At 43.2% G+C, this 23,879-nt stretch overlaps 1 protein-coding gene across 3 annotated transcripts in view; it reads right to left on the bottom strand.

The window, feature by feature from the left end:
- ACTN2 (actinin alpha 2) overlaps positions 1 to 23,879 on the bottom strand; it is a 76,004-nt gene that overhangs the window by 9,603 nt on the left and 42,522 nt on the right. The window contains exons 7-15 of one of the 3 annotated variants that reach the window (XM_003893721.5): positions 22,618 to 22,699; positions 19,054 to 19,139; positions 16,339 to 16,431; positions 13,982 to 14,212; positions 11,299 to 11,446; positions 9,564 to 9,714; positions 5,860 to 5,968; positions 4,366 to 4,506; positions 2,022 to 2,204 (exon numbers count right to left, since the gene is read on the bottom strand). In XM_003893721.5, the coding sequence (XP_003893770.1) occupies positions 2,022 to 2,204; positions 4,366 to 4,506; positions 5,860 to 5,968; positions 9,564 to 9,714; positions 11,299 to 11,446; positions 13,982 to 14,212; positions 16,339 to 16,431; positions 19,054 to 19,139; positions 22,618 to 22,699 (1,224 nt within the window). Of the gene's footprint in view, positions 1 to 2,021; positions 2,205 to 4,365; positions 4,507 to 5,859; positions 5,969 to 9,563; positions 9,715 to 11,298; positions 11,447 to 13,981; positions 14,213 to 16,338; positions 16,432 to 16,885; positions 16,934 to 17,848; positions 17,935 to 19,053; positions 19,140 to 22,617; positions 22,700 to 23,879 lie in introns of those variants that run through there. The other 2 variants (XM_003893720.5, XM_009196984.3) reach the window with 2 other exon arrangements.

The raw sequence follows: 23,879 nt of genomic DNA, 5'->3' as shown, positions 1-23,879 counted from the left end.
GCCTGCAGTAGGAGCAGCGACCATTCCCCTCCAGCCAGAGGCTCTCGGCCTGCTGCTCAACCAAGTCAGGGCCAGGTCCAGAGTACAGAGGATTTGTGAACTTGGATGAAGGGAACACTGACATGTCTATATTCACCATCACAGATTAAAATTTAGCACTCTCTTTGTTTATGAATGATGTGGACAGCAAATCTGCAGCAGTATTTAGCAGTCCCTGTGATCTTATCACAAAAGAAATCACAGACATTCTATACTAACATTACAGTTATGCCTACCTCTTGCAATAAATATCACGTACACTCTGCACTACTCCAAAATTATTAGACCTGCTGTTAGATTTGGTTTTAAATGTGTTCATAAAGAAGCACATACATTACAATAACTTTAGAGATATTTGAATAACTATATTTCAATATAATTTGTTTCCTTTGTAATATTAAATATTTTTATAAATTTACAAATATTATTATCAGAGGAATCCACAGGCTTCCCCAGACTGCCAGAGGAGTTCATGACACCAAAATGTGAAGAGCCCGCGCTGGGTTCATGAGTTCGATTCTTATACCATGCTGGCCCACAGAAGAGTATACACCTGGTCTGCTTCCTTTCTGTTCCATTTGTGAGTTACATTTTAATGCTATGCCTCCATTATCTTTCAATAAATGGAAAAGAAAAAAGCTACTTCAAAAATCTTTCTTTGTGTCATCTGCAAAACTGCTACTAAAAGCATTATTATTGTCTTTTTTTTTTTAAACAAAAATCCATTTGCTTTATAACTTACTGATGGGAGAAAAGTTTGTCTCACTTTAAAAAATGATATATTTCTACCCAGGCGTGGTGGCTCACATCCGTAATCCCAGCACTTTGGGAGGCCAAGGCAGGTGGATCACCTGAGGTCAGAAGTTTGAGACCAAGCCTGGCCAGCATAGTGAAACCCCATCTCTATCAAAAATATAAAAAATTAGCCAGGCGTGGTGGCGGGTGCCTGTAATCCCAGTTACTAGAGAGGCTGAGACAGGAAAATCGCTTGAACCCAGGAGGCAGAACTCAGCAATGAGCTGAGATTGTACCTCTGCATTCTAGCCTGGGCGACAGAGTGAGACTCTGTCTCAAAAAAATGAACATAATAAAAATGAAAACTAAAAAATGATATATTTCCTTTTTTTCCCCCTACGAAAACTACTTAACTCAGTTTGCTTCCTTTCTGTTTTTGGGTGTTTGTTAGGAAGACCAGAGCTAAATTTAAAGCTCAGATGCGCTAATTAACCACTGTCTCTCAGATGGAATACTCTCCTCTTCCTCATACCTGTTTTTGTCTTTTGCACTGTTTGTAACTATCTTGCTGCATGTGTGTTTTTATAGTAAAAGCCACTTCAGACCAATGTGGTGGACTTATTCCTCAAAAACTATGATTGGCATACTGAGATGACTGACTGTGCTATAATTTCAACCATGAAAAGAAATGTCTCAATCTTAAAAATGAGGCAAAAGGGCTCAAATTATCCCATTTGGACCATAATTACATTTGTCGATAGCTGCCCCAAATTTAAAAGGCAGCAAGTTAGTATGAATACTTTCATTGCCAAGATGTAATTTTCTAAGCAATTTTTCTGCATTTAAAATTCACACACATCTGGGACATGTCTATATCATACCCAAAAAATTCTTTTAAAAAGTACTATAAGTACTTGTAAGCAAGTTTTGAACCAAATTTCCAATTGGGGCTTTAAAAACCATTTCCTTTATGGCATTAGGGTCATAACCTATAGCGGCTGCGTCAACATTTGTAAGATGTTCCTTAAGTAAAATAATCTCTGCTTTCTTTCCCCACAAACTGCAGAAGCTGCTGCAGGGTCCTTAAGAGTTTATCACATTTGGCCTGTGAAATCTGGGATAAAGGAAAATTCTGATCGTGACGCAAAATGAGGCTGTCACCCTAAGTCCCCGAGGCGTTAACTTCCTCCTTCAACTTCAGCTTCGAGAATGCCCCCTGGTCCCACACCAGGCCCTCAGCCACCCACCTTGTCCCACTTGGTCCGGAGCTCATCCATGGTGACAGTGCTGTACGGGTTGCTGGAGCTGATTCTGATACTGTAGCTCTGAATCACCTTCTCCACCTCGTTCTGGATGGCCATGATGGACTGCCGCTCTCCGTCCGCCTCGGGCAGCGTAGCCTTGAACTGCTCATGCGCAGTGATCAAACTCTACACCCAAGACACAAGAGGAGAAAAACAGTGTGGCTTGAGTGTTAATTTCATAGGCTTCGATATTCCTTTCTGCACACAAGTAAATGCCTTGTTAATTGCAAGAACCTCTGGAGAAAAACACATTCTGAATGCTTTAGAAAAAACTCTTTAGGTACACAGAAGTCAAGTTCCTGGAAAATGGAAAAAGGGTATCACGATGACTATTAATTTGATTGATGGCTACTCACCCAGAGTCTTTTAAAAATCTTTTTTTTTTTTTAATCAGTTTTCCTTTCACTGTTTTCGATCACCAGCTATTGTTTAGGTCTTTCTTATTTTCTGCTGACGAGCAGAACTTAACTTAGCAGCACTTCCTTTTTTTTTTTTTTTTTTTCGAGACAGGGTCTCGCTAGGTCTCTCAGGCTGGAGTGCCGTGGCGCAATCATGGCTCACTGTAGCCTTGAACACTTGGGCTCAAGTAATCCTCCTGCCTCAGTCTCCTGAGTAGCTGGTATACATCACCATGCCTGGCTAATTTTTTTCTTTTCATTTTTTGTGGACACTGGGTCTCATTATGTTGCCCAGGTTGGTCTCAAACTCCTGGTCTCAAGTGATCCTCCCCGCCTGGGCCTCCCAAAGTGTTGGGATTACAGGTGTGAGCCACCACGCTCAGCCCTTAGATGGCCTTTCTAATGGCCAGCGTTACCTTTGTAGTCATACAAAAGCATCTGACATTTGCTACTATTATCCCTAAAGAAAACCAGGAAGTACATCCCTACTCCTCAAAAAGAAAAGGCCACAGAAACTAACTCTTTCCAGAAACCGCTCTAAAGAGCCATTTATCAAACATATTCTTTGACCCGAATATGAGCAGCCCTGCAAATTCAGCTGCTCAAAGACCTCACTGCCTCCTGGAGCACCTTTGAGTGTGAAGCTACTGTTCTCTTTAGGTGCGGCAACAGATCAGCTGCCAACAGAGTTTTGACAGAGTGTGACTTCCAAGGCGTGCTTAGAGGTCTCACTTATTCCACAAATAAACGATTTTAGACTGTCGGCCTGTGCTTAACAGTGCATGCAGGAAACACCATCAAAGCCTCTTTCAAAAGGCAACTCCAATGTTCATGGAAGCACTTTCTTTCCCCTGACATGCAGGCGTAAACCCTTCTAGACGGCTCCTGGTAGGGAGGTGTGGTTTCAAATGCCAACCTTCAGGATTTCCTTTCTACTTGGATTCTTTTTGATGACATATCTATTTTATAGAAAAAAAAAAGTAAAAAAAGTATTTTCTCTTTTTATTCTATTATACATCAAATTCACTGTACAAATTCTCTAAATAAATTATGTCCTGGCTAATTGAGATTAACTTTCCTCCCTAACATCACCACTTAGAAGCTTTGTTTATAGTTCTGAAGTTCCAGAAAAAACTGTATGCAGAACATTCTGGATTGGTGGTAGACAAAAGGTAGGTGCTGATTTGTGGCTTCTTATGGTTTACAATCTGCCACCCGCTCTGAAGATCTAAATAAACAGTAATATGCACACATCTGCAAAGTAGTTAACTCAGCAGCTAGGACACTTAGAACTTTTTCATGAGTAACTCCAAGTACACATGTTTATTTTGCTCAATGATTCAGCATTTGTTGTTGTTGTTGTTGAGACAGGGTCTCACTCTGTCACCCAGGCTGGAGTCTAAGGGCGCGATCTCGGCTCACTGCAACCTCTGCCTCCCAGGCTCAAGCGATCCTCCCACCTCAGCCTCCCTGGTAGCTGGAACTCCAGGCGTGCGCCACCACACCTGGCTAATTTTTTTGTAGAGACGGGGTTTTGCCACATTGGCCAAGCTGGTCTCGAACTCCTGAGCTTAAGCAATCCACCCGCCTTGGCCTCCCCAAGTGCTGGAATTACAAGCATGAGCCACTGTGCCCAGCCTCAGTATTCTTTTTTAAAGAGCACGGCTTTTGAGACATATTCACCATTACTTGATTGATGTTAACGGGTTTGCAACACAGAGTAGTAAACACATTTTTAAGCTAAGGTTCAAGGGTAATTTGGGCTTTCTAGCCACATTTGTTAATTTTTTTTTTAAAGAAAGAAAATGAGAAACCAAATAACAGAACTCTAAGTTTAAATGACAACTCACTTCTAATGCACAGGGCATACACAGCTGGGGTTCCATTACCTGGATCTCCTCAATGCTGTGGACAATGAACATATCTTGCAGATCCTCCATAGCGCCCTCCATCCAATTGTTGAAAGGAGCAGCCCGCTTGGCAAACTCCAGGTGAAGCTGATCAATGGTTTCTAGCAATTTCTCCATTCTCTGAAGAATAAAGAGAAGCAAGCATTATCATAGACTAATGAATAAATTCACTGAAAGTGTAAGTATGCATTCCCTAACAACAGACTATTCTCTGACATTCTGTTAAGCATATTAGCATGTGTCTACACAAGATTACCTGATGCTCAAACGATTAGGCTGAGCCCTGCAGGTCTCTGAGGTGCCTTCTGAATCAAAGAAGGATTTAATATCATCCAGAGCAGCCTCATTTGTAAAGTGTCTAAAGTACTTCACTACATGCTACTTTTCTGAAAACTGAGACTCCACATACGGCCTACTCTAACTTGCTTTCAGCTAAAAAAGGACTTTGTAAGAGGACCTGATTCCCTAACTGTGCCAGATTAACAGAAAATGCAGGGCATCTTCCACGTTTTAGAGTCAACACGTGCAGAGAAGTGTGCCCTTCCCAAAGTCACCTGCCTAGTGGAGAGAGAAGGGACTACAGAAGGGAATTTGAGAATTCATGTTCTCAAATCCTCAGTCAGGATTTAACACAGATCAGCTCTTGCCTTTCTGGGCATATGAAGGCACAAGGTCTCAAGCAACAGGATGATCCTGCACTTGTTTCCCACGGCAGACAAGCGGGGGCAGAAGGGGAACGCATCTCCATAGCTTTCAGCCTTCCATAATGAGGTTTATTTTTCCCCTCCTGTTCTAAAACATTTTGCGCTGTCTCTTGTGACATGTCTGGTCTTTTCTCTCTCTCGACATCTCTTTCTTTAAGCAGATATGTCACAGCCATTTGGCATTTGGGGAGCTTAATATTGCGTTATCTCAAAAGTGTCATCAGAGTCAAGGAGAAAAGACTCAGGGAACTGGTAAACTGCTTATTTCCTTCACTCAGGAGATGTCTTCCATGGTTAAAGACAATGAGGGGCAGTTCCACACCAGCTACCCACTGTGTCTTACACTTAGATGAGGCCAAATTCATCCCAATTCTGTTTCCCATCAGTTTACTCACTTCAACATTTGGTTCCATCTTCCCTTTGCACATCTCTGATTTCCTGACTCACTCACAGCTCAATTTACTCAGGCAGAAGGACTTTTGGAAATGTACCGTCACTGCCCGATACAAAGTAGATTTATGCAGTAATCTCATCGCCCCTGGATTTTTTTAAACTGAAAAATATACTTCGCTGCTGTCTGGACAAATTACAGCACAAAGCTCCCAACTTCCCATTTCCCTCTTTCTTCCCTTTTCATGTTTTCTTTAGAGGTTCCTTTCACTAGACAACCTGTTTCATGCCACAGAGAAACGGACGACGAATACCAGTGATTTCATTAAAGAGCTTCTATTAAAAGATTTCGTGTCAACAAATGGCTTCAAGACTTCACCTCTAGGGCTTCTCTCCTCTTCTGAGTAAGTGTTCCCAGTCGGTCCCACTGGTCACAAATTTTCTGGCACCGATCGTTGACATTGACAGCGTCGTGATAGTCCAGTTCACTATTAAAAGTGAAAATAAATAAAGATTAACTTTTCCAGATGATGAGAGAAAATGAACATGGGCTAAAAAAGAAAAACAACAGGGAAGTTTAAAAACAAACAAAAACATCTGAAATGTATCCACATGGACATAGAGTGCGGGCTGATAGACAGTGGAGGCTCAGAAGGGTGAGCGGGGGGGAGGGTAGGCGGATGATGAAAAATTACTTAGTGTAATTTCATACGATGTATGTTATTTGGGTGATGGCTACCCTAAAAACCCTGACTTGGCCACATGTAGCAAAACTGCACTTCTATCCCCCCAACATTTATACAAATAAAAAAATAATAAAATATAAAAATCTCATAGAGAACTGGGATGGTATTTCAGGGTTCTGTTAACTGTCATCACTGTAAACATCACTCTTCTCAGATAAATTACAAGAAGAATTCATAAAACTTTCGCTGGCCAACAGATTTCTAAACAGAGAGAACCGCTGTCTTCTTAATCCCGCAGGCTCCATTTATTTTCCCTTCCTTTTCTTGGAGAGGCCCCCAGACAGCATTATTTCTAAGTGGCAACGCCCCTGTGGGTGAAGGTTAGATATCACCGTCTGACCTGGAAGACAGTCCTGTAGGCCAGGATGCAGCCACAGTGACTTGGGAGGGAGGAGTCAGCCTGCGCCACATTGTGTCCTTGGCTTCCCTAAAAGGGCACTTGGCCTCACCACTGGGTAGAGTATCAGGTCCAGAACTGCGCCATGACTTTATCTAGCATAGAGGGATTTCTGAAATGGGGCCGAACTGAGCCCTTCCACTTAGAGACAGAGAGGTTCTAACTTATCTAACGCCACTAGTGTGACAAGCAAGAGCAAAATGATTTCTCACTAAATCCTTACTTTTCCTTGCCAGATCCATCTATGCATTCTACCTGGGATCTTTCTGTGCACACGCTATTGAAGCAATTTTTTTTTTTTTTTAAGAGAGAGCATCTTGCTTTGTCACCCAAGCTGGAGTGCAGCGGGATGATCATATATTACTATAGCCTCAGACTTTTAGGCTCAAGTGATCCTCCTGTCTTAGCCTCCCAAGTAGCTGGAACTACAGGCATGTGCCACTACACCTGGCTCTTTTAAAAAAATTTTTAGAGATGGAGTCTTGCTGTGTTTCCAGGCTGGTCTCGAACTCCTGGCCTCAAACTCCTGGCCTCAAGCAGTCCTCCCTCCTCAGCCTCCCAAAGTACAGGGATTATGGGTATGAGTTACTGCATTCAACCTAAAGCAAATTCTTAACTAGAAGCTTAACCCAGTACCTCCAGAGATAACAAGTTTGAATCCTGTACAAAACTTAATCATCTTTTTCATTCAGATATAAATCAAGAACTATGGAAGTTTAAAGACATCTTTGAGAGGCTTCTTCAAAAACAGTCCAGGATTAGACAACTTTTGAAAAGTCCCCTTCTACCCTACCAAATCCATTTCCTTAAAGCTTAAGTTCGTTTACTTCTTTTTCCAACCTTAAATTAAGGCAGTGGTTGTTCGCTGCTTTTTATCCTTTGAATAACACTAATTTGTGCTCACTGAATGTTCTTGTTTCTGTTACTGAATAAAGGGGATGCACATGGTTACTATCTGAGTATTTTTCCAGTGGATAAGAAGCTCCCTATCACCTGATTAAAGCTTGTCCAGTTCTCAAGAGCAAACAGCAGCTTTCTACATACAAATACTCCTCACTAGACCAAGTTCGACTAAGATTCTTGTCTTACTTGTTATAACCAAAAAAACAAAACCAACCAAAACACACCAGCAGTTTGCACAACCCTGAATATAAAATGAGAAGGCTATGGATTTTCAGACATTAAAGAGAAAACAGACTTCTCCAGAAACAAAAACCTAGGAATCCTTCTCGTTTCATGACGGAGACAACAATGCTCACCCATCCAGGGTTACTTTTAGGGCAGAGTCTCTCTCTCTTCCTCTAATTCATAAGCAATGGTTCTGTACATACGTGCTTTCAAGGAGTTAGGGTTTACATAACTATGCATAACTATTGTTTATGTACTTTGAGAACAGCACAAAAAGTTTGATTTATTATTGAAGGACAGGTAAAAATGGAAAAGGATGTTAATAACAATAAGATGAGCACATACTTGAGTTCTATGTGTGGTTAATCTCTAACCTGTGTGAAGACAGAGGCACTGGGGATGGCAGGAATAATAATAATATACAATTATTACTTAAATTTTATGGGCAACACTTAAAGCCATTCCAAATTGCTCATGGAAGCTATTATGGAGCACTAAAGAGCTTGAGTTCCTTTTCATCCCTTTATTTCACTTGTACCTGTTACTGAGCAATGAAAAAGCCAATGTTCAAGAAGCATGGGAAATAAGACCATCTACAGGCTATGAATATAGTGCACGAAGTGGATATAAAGATCACAAAAAAGTAAGAGTTTATATGGGCAAGACTGAAACACAGGATCTCTTTTAAAAGGCCCCATCTGCTAATTTTCTCTAGTCAAAAGTGAGGAACATTGCAGTTTTAAAACGTAATATACTGAAATAAATTTTTATTATTTAATTTTTGAAGTTACCATTATGTGACTGGCTCTAAACACTCTACAGATGTATCAGTGATCATAATGGTGGGGAAACTAGTAGGGAATAAAATGTCGTCTTTATTACAAGGGAAAAGGACCTGAAGAAAGCTCAGAAACATGGCATGGAGGCTCCTCTCCCCGAGGGCAACGGCGCCCCAAGGCTCACACTACACAAAGTGGGAACTGAGAACACTCACTCCGTGCTAAATCCAGCCTAGGCTCAATTGTCGTGTTAGTTCTCACAAAACCAAACGCATGAAAGTGAAACAGCACTTATGGGATGATAAAGCAAAGTGGGGCCCTGACGTCTCTTCTGCACATGTGCGGCAGTGCCCTCGGTTTTTTTTTTTTTTTTTTTTTTGACACGGAGTCTCGCTCTGTCGCCCAGGCTGGAGCGCGGTGGCGCGATCTCGGCTCACTGCAAGCTCCGCCTCCGGGGTTCCCGCCATTCTCCTGCCTCAGCCTCCCGAGTAGCTGGGACCTCAGGCGCCCACCACCGCGCCCGGCTAATTTTTTTGTATTTTTAGTAGAGATGGGGTTTCACCGTGTTCGCCAGGATGGTTTTGATCTCCTGACCTCGTGACCCGCCCGCCTCGGCCTCCCAAAGTGCTGGGATTACAGGCGTGAGCCACCGCGCCCGGCCAGTGCCCTCTGTTTTGTGTTCGTTTTATGTTGATTTCAGGACAGGCTGTATTCCGCCTCTTGCACCTGGCCTGGGTGAGGCCGCCTTCCCATAGCTTTCTGGGCCCCAACGTTCCAGACTTATTTCTCATCTTCCTGGAAGTGGAGCTGCTTGTGCTGGGGGCAGGGGTGCCGCTGGATGGGAGGACATAGGATTCTACCACAAGCTAAGAACCAAAATCTGTTTCTACATTTAAACAAGGAGAATCCCTGCACAGAGTGCCTCCAGCCGGGTTCCCTCTGCGTTTAGTCAGGAAAGGCAAGGCAGGCCTTCCTCTCCCCTCTCTGTGGAATCCCCGGGGCTCCCGGGAGGACGGATGGCATCTGCACGTACTTGAGCTCCTGCGCGATGGCTGCGATCTGCTCCACGCGGTCCTGGTGCGCTGCCAGGTCGCTCTCGAACGCCTCGTGCTTCCGCAGCAGAGCCCGCACCTCTGTCAACGATGCTGACTCGTAATCCTTCTGCAGCAAGATCTGCTCTTTGCCTGCAAAGGTGGTAGCAAGAAAAGTATGAATATGCTGACGGCACAGCGGCTTCCTCGGGCCAGCCACGTTCTCAGGGAGCGTTGAGATTCCAAAGAACCAAGAGAAGGGGACAGAGAGGGGGCAGGACTGAAGACGCAGGCCAGGGTTGTGATGGAATTCAGGCTGCTACCTGCTAAGGATGCCCCAGTCCCTCTCAGTTTTGAAAGCTAGTGTCTCCAAATAAAGGGAGAAGGAGAGCATGCTGAGTGCATTTTAAGAAAAAAAGCAAATTTGTAGTTGTCATCATTCTAAGTCACAAGTACCTGATTTTCCTGCATGATCCTCAGTTGTTAGTCATCATTCACTCCCAAGAGCTACTGGGGATGCTTAGATAAAACCCCTGTGCTCAACTTATCTACCCATGAGTTCCACCCCACCCTAGTTCCTTTCATTTGAAAGCTATACTGTGTGTGCTTAAATGGAGTCTGTGCTTTCTTTTCCTGATAATAAATACTAGAAATTTTCCTCTCTGACCCTCCACTAATATTTTCCCATATAAATATTTCTCAAATCCAGCAACTGCTGTGATCACGACTGGATCCACATTTATCCCCTGGCTAACAACCTTTAAGAACTCTATGAAATTGGAAGTGGAAAGCAAATGTTCATATATTTAATGATGACGATGCACCACTTACTGTGTACTAGACGCTACTCTAAATGCTTTCTAAATACGAACTCATTAAATCTTCATAGAAACCCTATGAGGGAGGTATTACTGTGATTCCCATTTTGAAGAGGACACTGAGGCCCTGCGAGATTAAGAAGTCATCCGGGGCACACAGCTGCTATGCATCAGAGCCATGCCTCCAACCCACCTGGCTCCAGCTTCCTTGCTTGTAACTACCTGTCTATGAAATATTAAAAATCAAGCAACAATAAAAGCAAAAACCACATAATGAGGAAAAATCTCCCAAATCTCAAAACAATTATGTGATGGGAAAAATGCTTTATTCTTCTGCCTTGGCAAGAACTATTTAGTCCAGGAGACAGTAAAAAAAAAAAAAAAAAAAAAAAGGGCAGTATTCTTATGGCTACGGAGACCAGCATGTGTGTAAGGCCTGAAAAAAGTAGATGAATGCAAGTGAAATAAGCAAGTTAGACTACAGATGATATCTTGCATCCTTTCTCCCAGATTTTCTACATGGGATATTATGTTGCTCTATGGCATTTAATATACATTCTACTGGCAGAAGCTAGTGGTTGGCCCAGGGCTATCTGACCACCAGTTAGGGAATGAATGGATACTTGTGGAATCAAACAGAAAACATGGAAGGAGGCCAGGCCTTATGTAGGCAGGTATGTAAAGGACACATTTTAGGTGCCATTTTGGAAAGAAATAGATTATCTGCTTGATTAGAAACTAAATTTTCATGTCTACCTCTTAAATTTGGCACTGAGACAGGAGCAGAGAAAGGTGATGACACCTACCTTTAGTGTCACAGACATTAGGCATAGTTAGTAAGGGCACATCATGGCTCTGATGTGTTGAGCATGGCTCAACTCTGGTTTTTCAAAATCCAATCTGACTCCTGTCTACTTACCATAAGCCCAAGTCTCGTGGGTTGAGGCCTTTTGCCTGAACTTCTCAGCCAGGTGTTCCAAGCGCTCCAGTCTCCGAATCTCATTGAGCAACCACTCCTCGTAACCCTTCTCAGCCTGCTCCAGCCTCTGCCAGGCACCAGCAATATCCTGGGACGGTTGGAAGCCAAGGGAAGCGAATGTGTAACAAGCACCTTCGTTACATTCTGAACTCTAAGGTTTCTTCTATAAATCTCCTCCACTACATGATTGATGGTGTTTTCCTTCTGTTTTCTTTTCCTTCCTTACCCCTCACCCCAATAACCATTCAATTATTTGGCTTCCAAATGTCTTCATTATAATTCACTGGGATCTTTTAAGATGAACATAGTTGTTATCAGTTATCTTGACACTTCTCCAGATGTGGACAAAGACGCAGAGGGCTGACAATTTCTGGCTACAAGAAGATAAAGCCTCAGGATGGCTCAATTGAAAACTCTTTTATTATGATTATTTTTATTTTTTAAGAGGTGGAGTCTCGCTATGTTGCTGTTCTTTAAGTCTTAGGCTCTGGCAATCCTTCCACCTCGGCCTCCCCCACAGCCAGGATTACAGGCATGTGCCACTACACCCGGCTTCCAAAACAACTCTTATTCAGTGACTGGGGTGAACTGTCCAGCCACCCAGCCATCAACCACTAATTTCTGGGCATCTAGCATGTAGCAGGCACTAGTGAGAAACTCTGTAAGGGTAAACAACACCTCTAAAGTTCCCCATTCCCATGCAGCTTCCATGGTGGGGTGGGGAGAGAGACAATCATTAAGTACTTAAGCAATTCCATTTCGGAAAATGATAAACAAAATGCTGTAAGGGAAAAAAAAGCAGGGTCAAGGAATACTGCCAGCCCTGCTTGTCAGGGTGGTCCCTGTGGCAGGTTACTTAGAGAAGACCCCTCTGAGAAGGGGGCATCTGAACTGAGTCCTCAATGACAGAAAAAGCCAGTGATGTGACGAAGTCGGAAACGAGGGCTCCTGGGCAAGGGAAAAAACTCGAATGCCCAAGAGGGCATGTGCTCTGCGTGCGGGAAGGATGGCAGGCAGGGTGGCGTGGCAGCGGTGGAGTGAGTCAGGGCAGAGTGAGAGATGCGTTTGGCAATCATGCAGACCCTCATAGGCCAGGATAATGAACCTGGATTTTACTCTAAATACTCTGGGGAGTCACTGGTGGGTTTTGGGAAGAAAGGAGATGAGATCTGATTCATACTGTTAAAAGATGACAGAGGCTGACGTATGGGGGATGAATTTTAAGAGGCAAAAGAAAAAGAACCAGTCAGGAGTTACTTGCAGGGTCCAAGGAGGGAGAATGGTGGTTTAGCATAGGCTAGTGGCTGTGGAGGTAAAGAGAAGGGGATTAAGAGCGTTCACTTAAGATGTATTCTGGAAGAAGAGCCAATGGGACTGGCTGAAGAACCGGATGTAAGAAAGTGACAGAAAGGGAAGAATCAAGGATGAAACCTGAGTTTGGGGGTTAGCAACTTAGAGGACAGTGACAGAATTTACTAGGATCGAGGAAACTGGGAGGAACTCTTTTGGATATGTTTGATTTAATATGCTATAATATATCCAGGTGGATATATTGGCCTGGAACTTGGGGAAAAGTCAGAGCTGGAAATGTAAAATTTGAGAGGTATTGGCATTTAGGTGGCAATGAAAAGCATGGGCCTGCCCAGGCATGCTTGCTCATGCCTAAAATCCCAGCACTTTGGGAGGCTGAGGTGGGAGGATCGCTTGAACCCAGGAGTTTGAGGCCAGCCCTGGCAACACAGCGAGACCCCATCTCTACAAAGAAATAATTAGCCAGGCCTGGTGGTATGCGCGTGTAGTCCCAGCTACTCTGGATGTTGGGGTGGGAGGATCGCTTGAGCCCAAGAGATTAAGGTTGCAGTGAGCTGTGATTGTACCACTGCACTCCAATCTGGATGACGGAGCATGGCCATGTTTTAAAAAAAAAAAGGAAAAAGAAAAAACAAGCCATGGGCCTGGATGAGATCACCTGGAGGGTATAAAGATGAAGACGGCTCAGCACCAAGCCTGAGAATCACCAGCATCTACAGGCAGAGGGAGGAGGCAAGGCCTTGAGCAGAGATGGAGAAGGCCTCGCTGGTGAAGGAGGAAGAAACAGGAGGACCAAAGTGGAAAGAACTTCAAGAAAGGGGAAATGGGCAGCTGGGTCAAAGAAACTGAGAATATAAAAATACAAATGATCCCAGCACTTTGGGAGGCCGAGGTGGGCAGATCACAAGGTCAGGAGTTCGAGACCAGCCTGGCCCATATGGTGAAACCCCATCTCTACTAAAAATACAAAAATTAGCCAGCCGTGGTGGTGGGCGCCAGTTATCCCAGCTACTTGGGAGGCTGAGGCAGGAGAATTGCTTGAACTTGGGAGGCAGAGGTTGCAGTAAGCTGGGATCGCGCCACTGCACTCCAGCCTGGGCAACAAAGTGAGACTCTGTCTCAAAAAGATAAAAATAAAAACAACTTGCTTTGACAACATGAACGCCATTGACTTTGACAAGAACCTTCTTGGTGGAAGCAGGGACAGAAGCCAGCTGAGTGCAAGTCGAAGGGTAAAAGGAGTGAGTGAGTGGGGGCGGGGCGCAGTGGCTCACGCCTGTCACCCCAGCACTTTGGGAGGCTCGCTACTCACCGACACCATCTTGCCCTCGGAGGGCATGAAGGCAGGCCGGTTGCTGATCCGCAGCTTGGTCTGCAATGTGTTGAAATTGATCTCCAGCTGGCATTTCTCCTGCACCTTGGGCGGTTTGTGCTTCCGGCGGTAATCCCGGAAGTCCTCCAGCTTCTTCTGCATGGCCTTCATCGTCTTCTCAGGAGTCCGGTTCTCCAGCCAGGGGATCGTGCGACGAATCCATTCCAAAAGCTGCTCCCCAAACACAAAAATACTGCTGAAGACACCAGCAAACCCCCTTCCCCAGTTAAAAAAAAAAAGAGGCATCCAATAATTGTAATGGATGAATCTAATGTTCCTAAAATCACTGAAATGTGGTACCTCTATGCACAGAGGCATGAATGAAATGTTCAGTGTCCACCCACGGCCACTAGTGATCACCCCAACGATATCAAACACAGGTCGAAAACTTAAAGTGAGCACGTCAAGTCGTGTCTTACAAGAATGTGACGTTTACAAGAAACTCAGGGACCAGACATTAGCAGACAAATGCTGGATGGAGCTTTCAAATTAAAAAAAAAAAAACAAAACCAAACAACCCCAAAATACTTGACATGGCAGAATTGTAGTGTAATAAATTCAGCAAAGAACTGGATTTCACTTAAAATGTGTTTTTAAAAAGTCAGCTGAAATCTAATTAGATTACTTACTACACAATGGTATTGTAAGGCTGCGTCTAACTCAAGGCCAAAGTGTATTTTAACGTCTAGCTTTTAAGTAAATCTGCATGATAGAAGTGAACGTGGTAGTGAATTCCTAAGGACAAAACATGCACGCACCTCCTGAATTACTACCTAGGTCTTAGAAATGACTTGCTGAAAACTCCATTATTTACACCTATGCCTACTGAGCACTTGGAAAATGACAGCAGATCAGAATGAAACATAGTTTAAATGGTGATATACCTAGAGTCGAAGGGTTTTAGGAGGATAAATGAAGGACCCAGTAAGAAAAGGGAGGACTGAATTCCTAAGGATCCTCTGGCCTTCAGTACTGGCCATGCTTCATGTCTGGCAACCCTGTCACTGCCATTCAACAATGCCATCAAGTTGAATTTTTCTACAGCAGCAGTATGAAAATATGAACTCAGTATCATTAAGTTACACTACTATTTATTGGAAGATTTATTCTAAGTGTCCTGATGCTTTCACCAATAAAGACCAAATATCAGCTAAATTAAAAAGCAGGCCGGGTACAGTGGCTCATGCCTATAATCCCAGCACTTTGGGAGGCCAAGGCGGGCAGATCACCTGAGGTCAGGAGTTCAAGACCAGCCTGGCTAACGTGATGAAACCCCGTCTCTACTAAAAATACAAAATTAGCTGGGTGTGGTGGTGCACGCCTGTAATCCCAGCTACTTGGGAGGCTGAGGCAGGACAATTGCTTGAACCTGGGAAGGTGGAGTTTGCAGTGAGCCAGGATTGCCCCACTGCACTCCAGCCTGGGCCAGAAAGCAAGACTCTGTCTCAGAAAAAAACAAAAAACAAAAAACAAGGCAGGGCAAAAATTGTTTGGTCTCAAGTATGTGTCACTGTACTTGAGTCCAATTTAGAGAGGAGACGGCTGGGGGCCTCACGCAGCCCATGCTTGTATTTGGGGAAACAGTGCAGATGCAGAGAGGCCACTGTGTAGTTGCTACGTATGCTATAACAAGAACACAAAGAAAAACAACCTGGAAAGTGCTGTCCTAACCAAGAGTCTGGCTGAAGAGCTCTGGAAAGCCACCACAGAAACTCATGCTCAAATATCCTGCAGGGAGAATTCCGTCTTCCCCAGATTTCCTCTGGGTATTTACACAGACACACAAGCCCGAGCCAGCTCCGCACACCAGGCTGGCAAAGTTCCTTTGACACTGGGTCCGTGTGTGGAGTGAGGCTTTTGCAGATGGAGTGCATCCTACGTGACGTTGGTTGCCAGTGAACAGGGAAAAAAAAAAAAAAAAAAGAAACAAGTAACGCAAGGTCGTCTAGGGGTGTCCAACCCTGGGGGTGCAGAGCTGAGCAGAGAATGGCATTCTCCTATCCTCAGACATGCAAACTACACCTTTCTGCTTTGGGATCATTGGAAAGACCATTGGGGATTATGTTTTTGCCAAAAGTTAGGTTACGACAATAGGAACAACCTCGGACATCAGGTGTATTTTCCAGCCATCGCCCTATCTGAGATGAAAAATGCAAAAAAAAAAAAAAAAAAAAAAATATATATATATATATATATATACACCCCCACGGAGTATTTTTTCACCCTCTGTTTTCACCCTCTGTGCCTCAGCCCCTGCGTGAGGATGGACAGAACTGCAGGTCACCAGTTTCCTTTACCTCACTCGCTAGCCTCTCATATTCTTCCATCAGCCTCTCATTCTCTTGATTCACAGCAAGAACCTTACATATCCTGTTAGCCGCTGTCTCAGCCTGTAAAACACAATAGGTAAACAGGACGGCTCTGTCGATGGGAATGTGCACACACAGCATGGAACGAGGGGGTGATGAGAGGGGACAAGGCGGGTGGCGTGCTGTAGATGGTGCAGAATCTAGGTTAGGGTGCGGTCAGACTGAAGGCATGGCTTTTGTGTACTATGAATCATTTCACACCTTTGTTACAGTTTTCACACAGACTTACACGGCAGGCTGATTAGACTGTAGGGAATAACAGGGAGAGAGCATTAGTCTAAAACACAAACTCGGTAAACATCCAGCAAGTTAGTCACAGAAATATTTGGGTCCAGGAAACCAAGATCTTGGGTCCCTGAATGTCCACCTGAACTCTCCACTGATCTCATGACGATGGGATGGAGACTCCCTGAATAACATTAGCCTTTGGAAATCAAGGCAAAAAAATAACTGGGTCAGGAAAATCCAGATATACCATTGCACTTGAATGCACTGAAGACCTCCTCATCTCCTGATATGAATATGTAGAACTTTCTGGAGGGGATCCTTCCACAGAGCTGAGTGTGCTTTAAGACTTTGTCTAACCTAGATGAGAAGTCATTGAGGTAACACACAATTCTCTATCATCTTTCCTGGAAAGGAACTTGGGGCAGGAGTGGCAAAGTGCCTTGAACCATAATTGTCTGATGGAACAAGAGAAACTTGCCTATCCGGCTTCTGGGTCCGCAGTCTGTCCCCAGGCCTTTCCTCTAAAGCCCTCATCAGCCTGTTAGCTTCCTTTCCCAGTGATGGGTTTCACAAGCCGTCACTGAAATAATGCATACTCCGCCCACTGCAGTCTATCAAGATCCTCCAAGGAGAGGAACAGAAACAGAAGCAGGTGAATATGCAGAAAGCTGAGGGCCATTCTTCCTCAAGGTCCCTTGGGCTATTTGTCTTGAGAAATGTAAAACTTTTTGAGGTTCCAACTCTGTTATCCCTTCCACTACTTCACTTAAAATAAGATTAGTCTTGAAGGATGTTAGACCAAATCATGGAACTGTGAAGGCAATTTCTAAGCAGAGAACAAGGCTGGGTTGGAATGGCATTCATTTCTCCTTGTCACATTTCCCTTTTACCAACCAATGCATGTGGCTCAATTTTCATGGCTTTTTTTTTTTTTTTTTCTAAAGCACAAATACTTTCCACAACTTACTAATGAAATAAAGGAAATATATTAAAAGTAAAACACATAAAAACATTTCAGGAACTGTCTAAAGTTAAAGCTGTTAAAAAAACAGTTTTCACAGTTTAGAACTTGCCATATGAGGTTATTAGAAAACACTCAGAAAGATTCCAAGGTAAGATGTGAAGCGCACAAACACACACTCAAGTATGCACACACAACTAAAACCAACAGAGAGTAACACAATAGCCCGGACGGACAAGTGTTGAGTACCTGCTCCGCGCCCGCAAAAGCGTGGTAGAAGCAAGAGACGTACGTCATGATGGCTCTTTCATCGGGTTTAGGGGTGTTCACGATGTCTGAAGGGGGAGAAAATAACACAGGACGCGCGCGCACACACACACACACACACACACACACACAGACGAAGGAGAGAAACCAGGGAGAACAGAGGGAAGAACAAATTGGTTTACACTGACCAATTTTCTGTGTTTTGCGGCCCGTGGTCCTGAACCTCAGGAAGGCCGTATTGTATCGAAATGATTTGTGAACAGGATGGTTTGAGCCAGCATGTTTTTTAAGGATCAAACTGAGGGCTTGTTTTCTCCCCCACCCCTTGATGGGCTTTTAAAGGTGGATTCAATGGTTTCACGTGGAAACCTGGTCTGTTGCAGATCAGAACTTGTTACCCCTTTCTTGTGACTCTGGGCCTCCGACCACATCAGGGCACCTGGCCCGTCTGCTCTGGGGAACGCAAGTCACTTTGCAAGATGCGGGGAATATTCACAGCGCTGCACTGGGCTGTCTTCCCACTTCCCCTTCCCCACCCAAACAACTGTGGGGGATTTCTACTCTGTCAAGTGCCTTGCGTGAGGATGAAATTCACTAGAGAGGGCAGCTCTTTTAATAACTTCTATACATACTTACCATACCGCTTATAGAAATCACCAAGAATAACAAAATATCTAAAGAGAAGGGTCTACATGGCTTGTCCTTATTATGACTCACTACTATTTCTACTAGTTGCTGAAACAGCCAAAAGGAAGACAGAAAACAGAACCATGAAAACCTACATCCTTTCTTCCTCCATCTTGGCAACACCATTTTTTGGTAAGCTGCTTTTTAAACTTGTTCATAAACTTGGGTCAGTCAATGGGTCAGAGTGAAGTTAAAAAGATACCTGATAATTCCCTATGGTGAAACCTAGTCATTGGGTTCGCAGAGACTATGAACAGAAAGGATGTGGGGTTGTGTAACTATGGAATCTTCCGGAAAACAAACATGAACAGCATACCACTGCATGAACAGAAAGTCAGTTTCAAAGAAAGCTAGACTAAAAAAGACAAACAACTGCCTCCTCAGAACCAGACAGTCTCCTTACTCTGAGGAGAGGGCGGGGAAAAAGAGGAAAACAATTGAAAAAAAATTAAGACACAGAAGGTGAAGGGTGAGCAGTGACTCGTGGTTTACATCCTCACCTTCTGTGCACCAGCAAAAGCATGATAGTAACAGGAAACATAAGTCATTATGGCTCTTTCATCAGGTCTGGCAGTGTATACTAAATCTGTGTGGAGAAAAGAAGGTTAACTGCGTGGATGTTCTAATACCAGCAGGCTTCTGTTAAGCGCTTCCTCAGAGGTGCTGGAATCAGGAATTTCCCTCCTCGCCCCCATACACTTATGTTGTTAAAATTTTGGCTGAAATCAAAGAAGTCACACCTGCAAAGTGATTACTCTCTGTGTACTTTTGAGAATAGTCAAGGGAAATAAAGGAATTGCCAAACAGAACAGCAAGGCTAACCCAGAAGAGCCCTAACCTCGCAAGAAAGGCACATCCATGGACAGAATTAGGCCCTCGGAATTGAACAGAGCGCACACACCAGCACACTCACCAGGACTTTCTATTACTACACACGGAGGGGCCCAGGGGTCCACAAGATCCCTTCTGCAGGTTCTCACGGAACAAATGTACCCACAGATCTAAACCTAGTCTTCACCTCAAACAAAGATTTGTGGAGGGAAATAAACAATTTTTACAACCTTTTAAAAGCACAGTAGATAAGTTTAGGAAGAGTTTCACCAGTTTTTGCTACAAGTAACAGTTCATGGGTGAGTGGGCCAATGAGCCACTTTAAAATCCCCACTTGGGTTCAGAGACCAACACGAATGACAGGAATTAAGGTCCATGGCCGCAGGCGGGAAGGCAAGGATTTACCAAAAGGCACTCATGATCTGAGGGGACCTGGACCTGACATTCCCATCAAAGAGCAGCAGAAATTTTAAACTGCTGATAGAATGCTGTGGTGATGGGAAGTCCAAATGCAGGCTGCAAACGTACAACAGGGAATGCGTGGCTAAATCTGTTAGGCAGTGATGCCAACGCACGCTCTACACGCAAGGTGACCAAGTTCAGAACTGTTTGTCGGAAGATTCTTTTGAGCAATTATTCTGCAAAGATAATAAAACAGTGTGTGAGCATTCTTCTGAACCATTTAAAGGGAAAGATGAAGAAACGTATGGAAGATTAGGAGGAGGAAATGAACACAGTGCTCACACACCCCATCTGCCTGGAAGGATGAGCAGAATGGACATCTGCCCAGACCAGGACTCAGAGACTAAGGAAAAACCAAAGAACTGAGAAGAGAATATTAGCAGCGCCAGAGTAACATCGATGATGATCCTGCCAATAATTCTACAAGAGTGTTTGAACAGGAAACTCACCTCCAGCTTAGGATATTAGGGAGGCACGAATACACTGGAAAATTTACTAAGCGTTGTGTGTTTTCTCCTGTCTTTAGTACCCTGGCTATTAACCCAAGTGGGAAAACTCAAGATAGTTATTTATCGTATGAAAAGGTCAAAAGAAAGACGATACAAATACGAACTTAGCTTAGGACAGATGGAAAAAGAGGAAAGGAAATTTCCTACGTTTCTACTTCAGTGTTTTATAGACTTTGTCCCTCTAAAGACTTTTAGAGAAACCATACCCGATAATACAGATGTTTGATTAAAATGATTAATTAATGAGCAAAATCAGAGTTCTAATTGAAAGATTGCTGTTTTGGGTTGAACTGCATTTCCCAAAAAGATACACTGAAGTCTTAACTTCCAGCACCCCTGTGAATGTAAGCTTATTTGGAAGTTAGATCTTTGCAGATATAATCAAGTGAGGATGTGGTCATGCTGGAGTAGGATGGGCTCTTAATGCAATATGACTGATATCCTTGTAAGAAAATATTCACAGGTCAGGCATGGTGGTTCACGCCTGTAATCCGTGCACTTTGGGAGGCCGAAGCAGGTGGATCACCTGAGGTCAGGAGTTTGAGACCAGCCTGGCCAACACGGTGAAACCCTGTCTCTACTAAAAAAACAAAAATTAGCTGGGCATGGTGGCGCACACCTGTAATCCCAGCTACTCAGGACGCTGAGGCAGGAGAATCTCCTGAACCTGGGAGACAGAGGCTGCAGTGAGCCGAGATCCCACTACTGCACTCCAGCCCCGGTGAGAGTGAGACTCTGTCTCAAAAAAAAAAAAAAAAAAAAGAAAGAAAGAAAAGAAAACATTCACAGAGGGGAAAAGGCCATGTGAAGACAGAGGCAGGGATTGGACTGATGCTGCCACAATCCAAAGAATGTCTGGGGCTTCTAGAAGCTGGAAGAGGCAAGGAAGAATCCTCCCCTAGAGGCTTAGGGTGCTGCCTACTCCCTGATTTCAGACACAGCCTCCAGAGCTGTGAGAGAAATTTCTGCTGTTTAGGCTGCCCACTTTGCAGTAATTTGTTACAAAGGCCATAATACAATTACCAAAAGCAAGGAGGAATGGAAGATTGACAACTGACTGTAATCAATTTCCTTAGTTTTCCCCAACATCGCTAATTAGTGGAAGTAACAGGCCATTAGGGAATAATAATATTTACAATAACAAAGTAATATATGAATATAAGCTTCTTGAGGGCAGGGTATATATCTTATACATCTCATCAGCTCCTGCAGTACCCAGCCGAGGGTCCTGTTCATGGTAAGTGCTCAGTAAATGTCTGTTGAGTGGTAAATGAATCATGAATAAATAAAATGAATGAATAGTGTCCACAGATCTGTGCTTTCAATGGTCTGCTGTCGGTACAGCTCACACAAATTCACCATATAAAAGGGGCAAAAAAGTATTTGAAGCAAGTCCCCAGAATGAGTGATACTGAAGTGCAAAATACGCGGAAATTATTTCAGCTCTAAATAAATTAAATTTAGATGAACTAAAAACAATATGTGAACGTTTGGATGGCACACTGATGGCTGAATGCTCCATATTCTACATTTCAATTCTCTAACTTCTGGCTGGAAGGAATTTTTTTATCTTAAGTATGTCACAAAGGGATTTATTAGCTACACTTGTCTCTACATGGTTAGGGAGAAAACATTATGATGTTGAAAAAAAAAATACAGGAAATGTTTTTTTTTTTTTGAGACGGAGTCTCGCTCTGTCGCCCAGGCTGGAGTGCGGTGGCCAGATCTCAGCTCACTGCAAGCTCCGCCTCCCGGGTTCACGCCATTCTCCTGCCTCAGCCTCCCAAGTAGCTGGGACTACAGGCGCCCGCCACCTCGCCCGGCTAGTTTTTTGTACTTTTTAGTAGAGACGGGGTTTCACCGTATTAACCAGGATGGTCTCAATCTCCTGACCTCGTGATCCGCCCGTCTCGGCCTCCCAAAGTGCTGGGATTACAGGCTTGAGCCACCGCGCCCGGCCGAAATGTTTTAATTATAAATAAAAGCATCTTGTTTCTTAGCCAAAGCTGAACTTTTTACCAAATCCTTTTGCTGTAATGTTGCTGGCTTGTTGGAGGATACAATTAAAAAAAAAAAAAATTTATGAACAGGCTACACATGAAAATCTCTACTACTCATGTGGCCAGTGACAGAAACTTGTTAGGAATCCAAAGCACTTAGGATGTAACTTAGCTACGAAATTTTGTAAGGTCCCAATGTGTAGCCATAACATTTGTAGCCTTCAAATTTTCTCTAACTCAGCAAACACAGTTTTCATCTCACCTTCAGCATCCAGCATTTTAGGAATATCCAGGTGCTTCTCAGCGATTTCCATGGCCAGGTTAATATTTCCTATGGGGTCATCCTGCAGGAAAACCAAGACAATGAGATTTTTAAAATGTATTTTGAAACAGGACTTATGAAAATGTTTTTTACATACCTCACTTTAGGACGGACACCTTCCCACCCGCACACAATCGCAATAGTATAACTTGCTTTTTCATCTTTTCCCAATTACTTCAAACATTTAGAGGAACATCGAAAATGACAGAAACCACAAAATCCATGCACGCTTCAATCATAAAGTGTAAACAAAGGGTTTAAGAGAACAAATGCCTTGACAAGAAAGGACACACTGAATCCATCAGCACTGATCTTCATGCCTAGAAATAACATTTAAATCATTCTAAATCATGAAACATGCATTTTCCAGACTTGGAAAGGGATCTCGGAGAACCAACACCATGATTTTAAATATTGGAAACCTGAGAGGTAAAGAGATGAAAGAAAAACATTGCTAGCTAAAACTTTTAGCTGGCTCAAGAGTGTTACTAGTGTTACAAAGGGCAAAACTCATGTTAAAGAAAGAAGAAATGACAAAACTTTAAAATCATTAAGTGAATTCATGAAAAAAATTTTGTTCTTAAGATTACATTTACCTTCCACCGTAAAAACTAGTTAAATATATGTAACATAGCAAAATAAACTGAACCAGAGTATATAACTAAAATAGTGAAAACAAAGAAGATGCAACATTTCTTATTTTGATCCACTAGAGAAATTAACCATTAAGAATTTCAGAAGAGATGGAGGTAAGATAGAAAAATCAAAATGAAATGTAGTGCTAGTCTGCGGATGACTTTAATGAATTTTAATAACAAAGTCATTTCAATATTTTAGAAACCACAATGTTTTCCAACGAGCACCATTATTTTTATACAGCGAAACACTGAAAAAGTGCAGGTTTCAAACATATTCACAGTGCTCAATGAAGAAACCAAAGACAGCTTTCTGGCCTCACAGAGTATACAGCGAATTCAGTTTAAAAAAAAAAAAAAAAAAGTTTTTAACTAAAGGTTGTTTTAACAAAGCTTATCACCTGAGACTTTGTGAAAGCTATCTCATTTAGAGTGTAAATTTAAATGATAAAATGTGCCAATTAAGTATTTATTTCCTACCTCAGCTATTGGCCATGTGACCTCTGGTAGATTACTGACTTCCCACTTTCTTCATCTGTAAAACTAGGATAATAGTAGTACCTACTT

The sequence above is a fragment of the Papio anubis genome, chromosome 1, assembly GCF_008728515.1.
Source record: "Papio anubis isolate 15944 chromosome 1, Panubis1.0, whole genome shotgun sequence".
Lineage (NCBI taxonomy): Eukaryota > Metazoa > Chordata > Mammalia > Primates > Cercopithecidae > Papio > Papio anubis.
The sequence above is the reverse complement of the archived record's forward strand: the minus strand, read 5'-3'. Positions and strand labels throughout refer to the sequence as shown.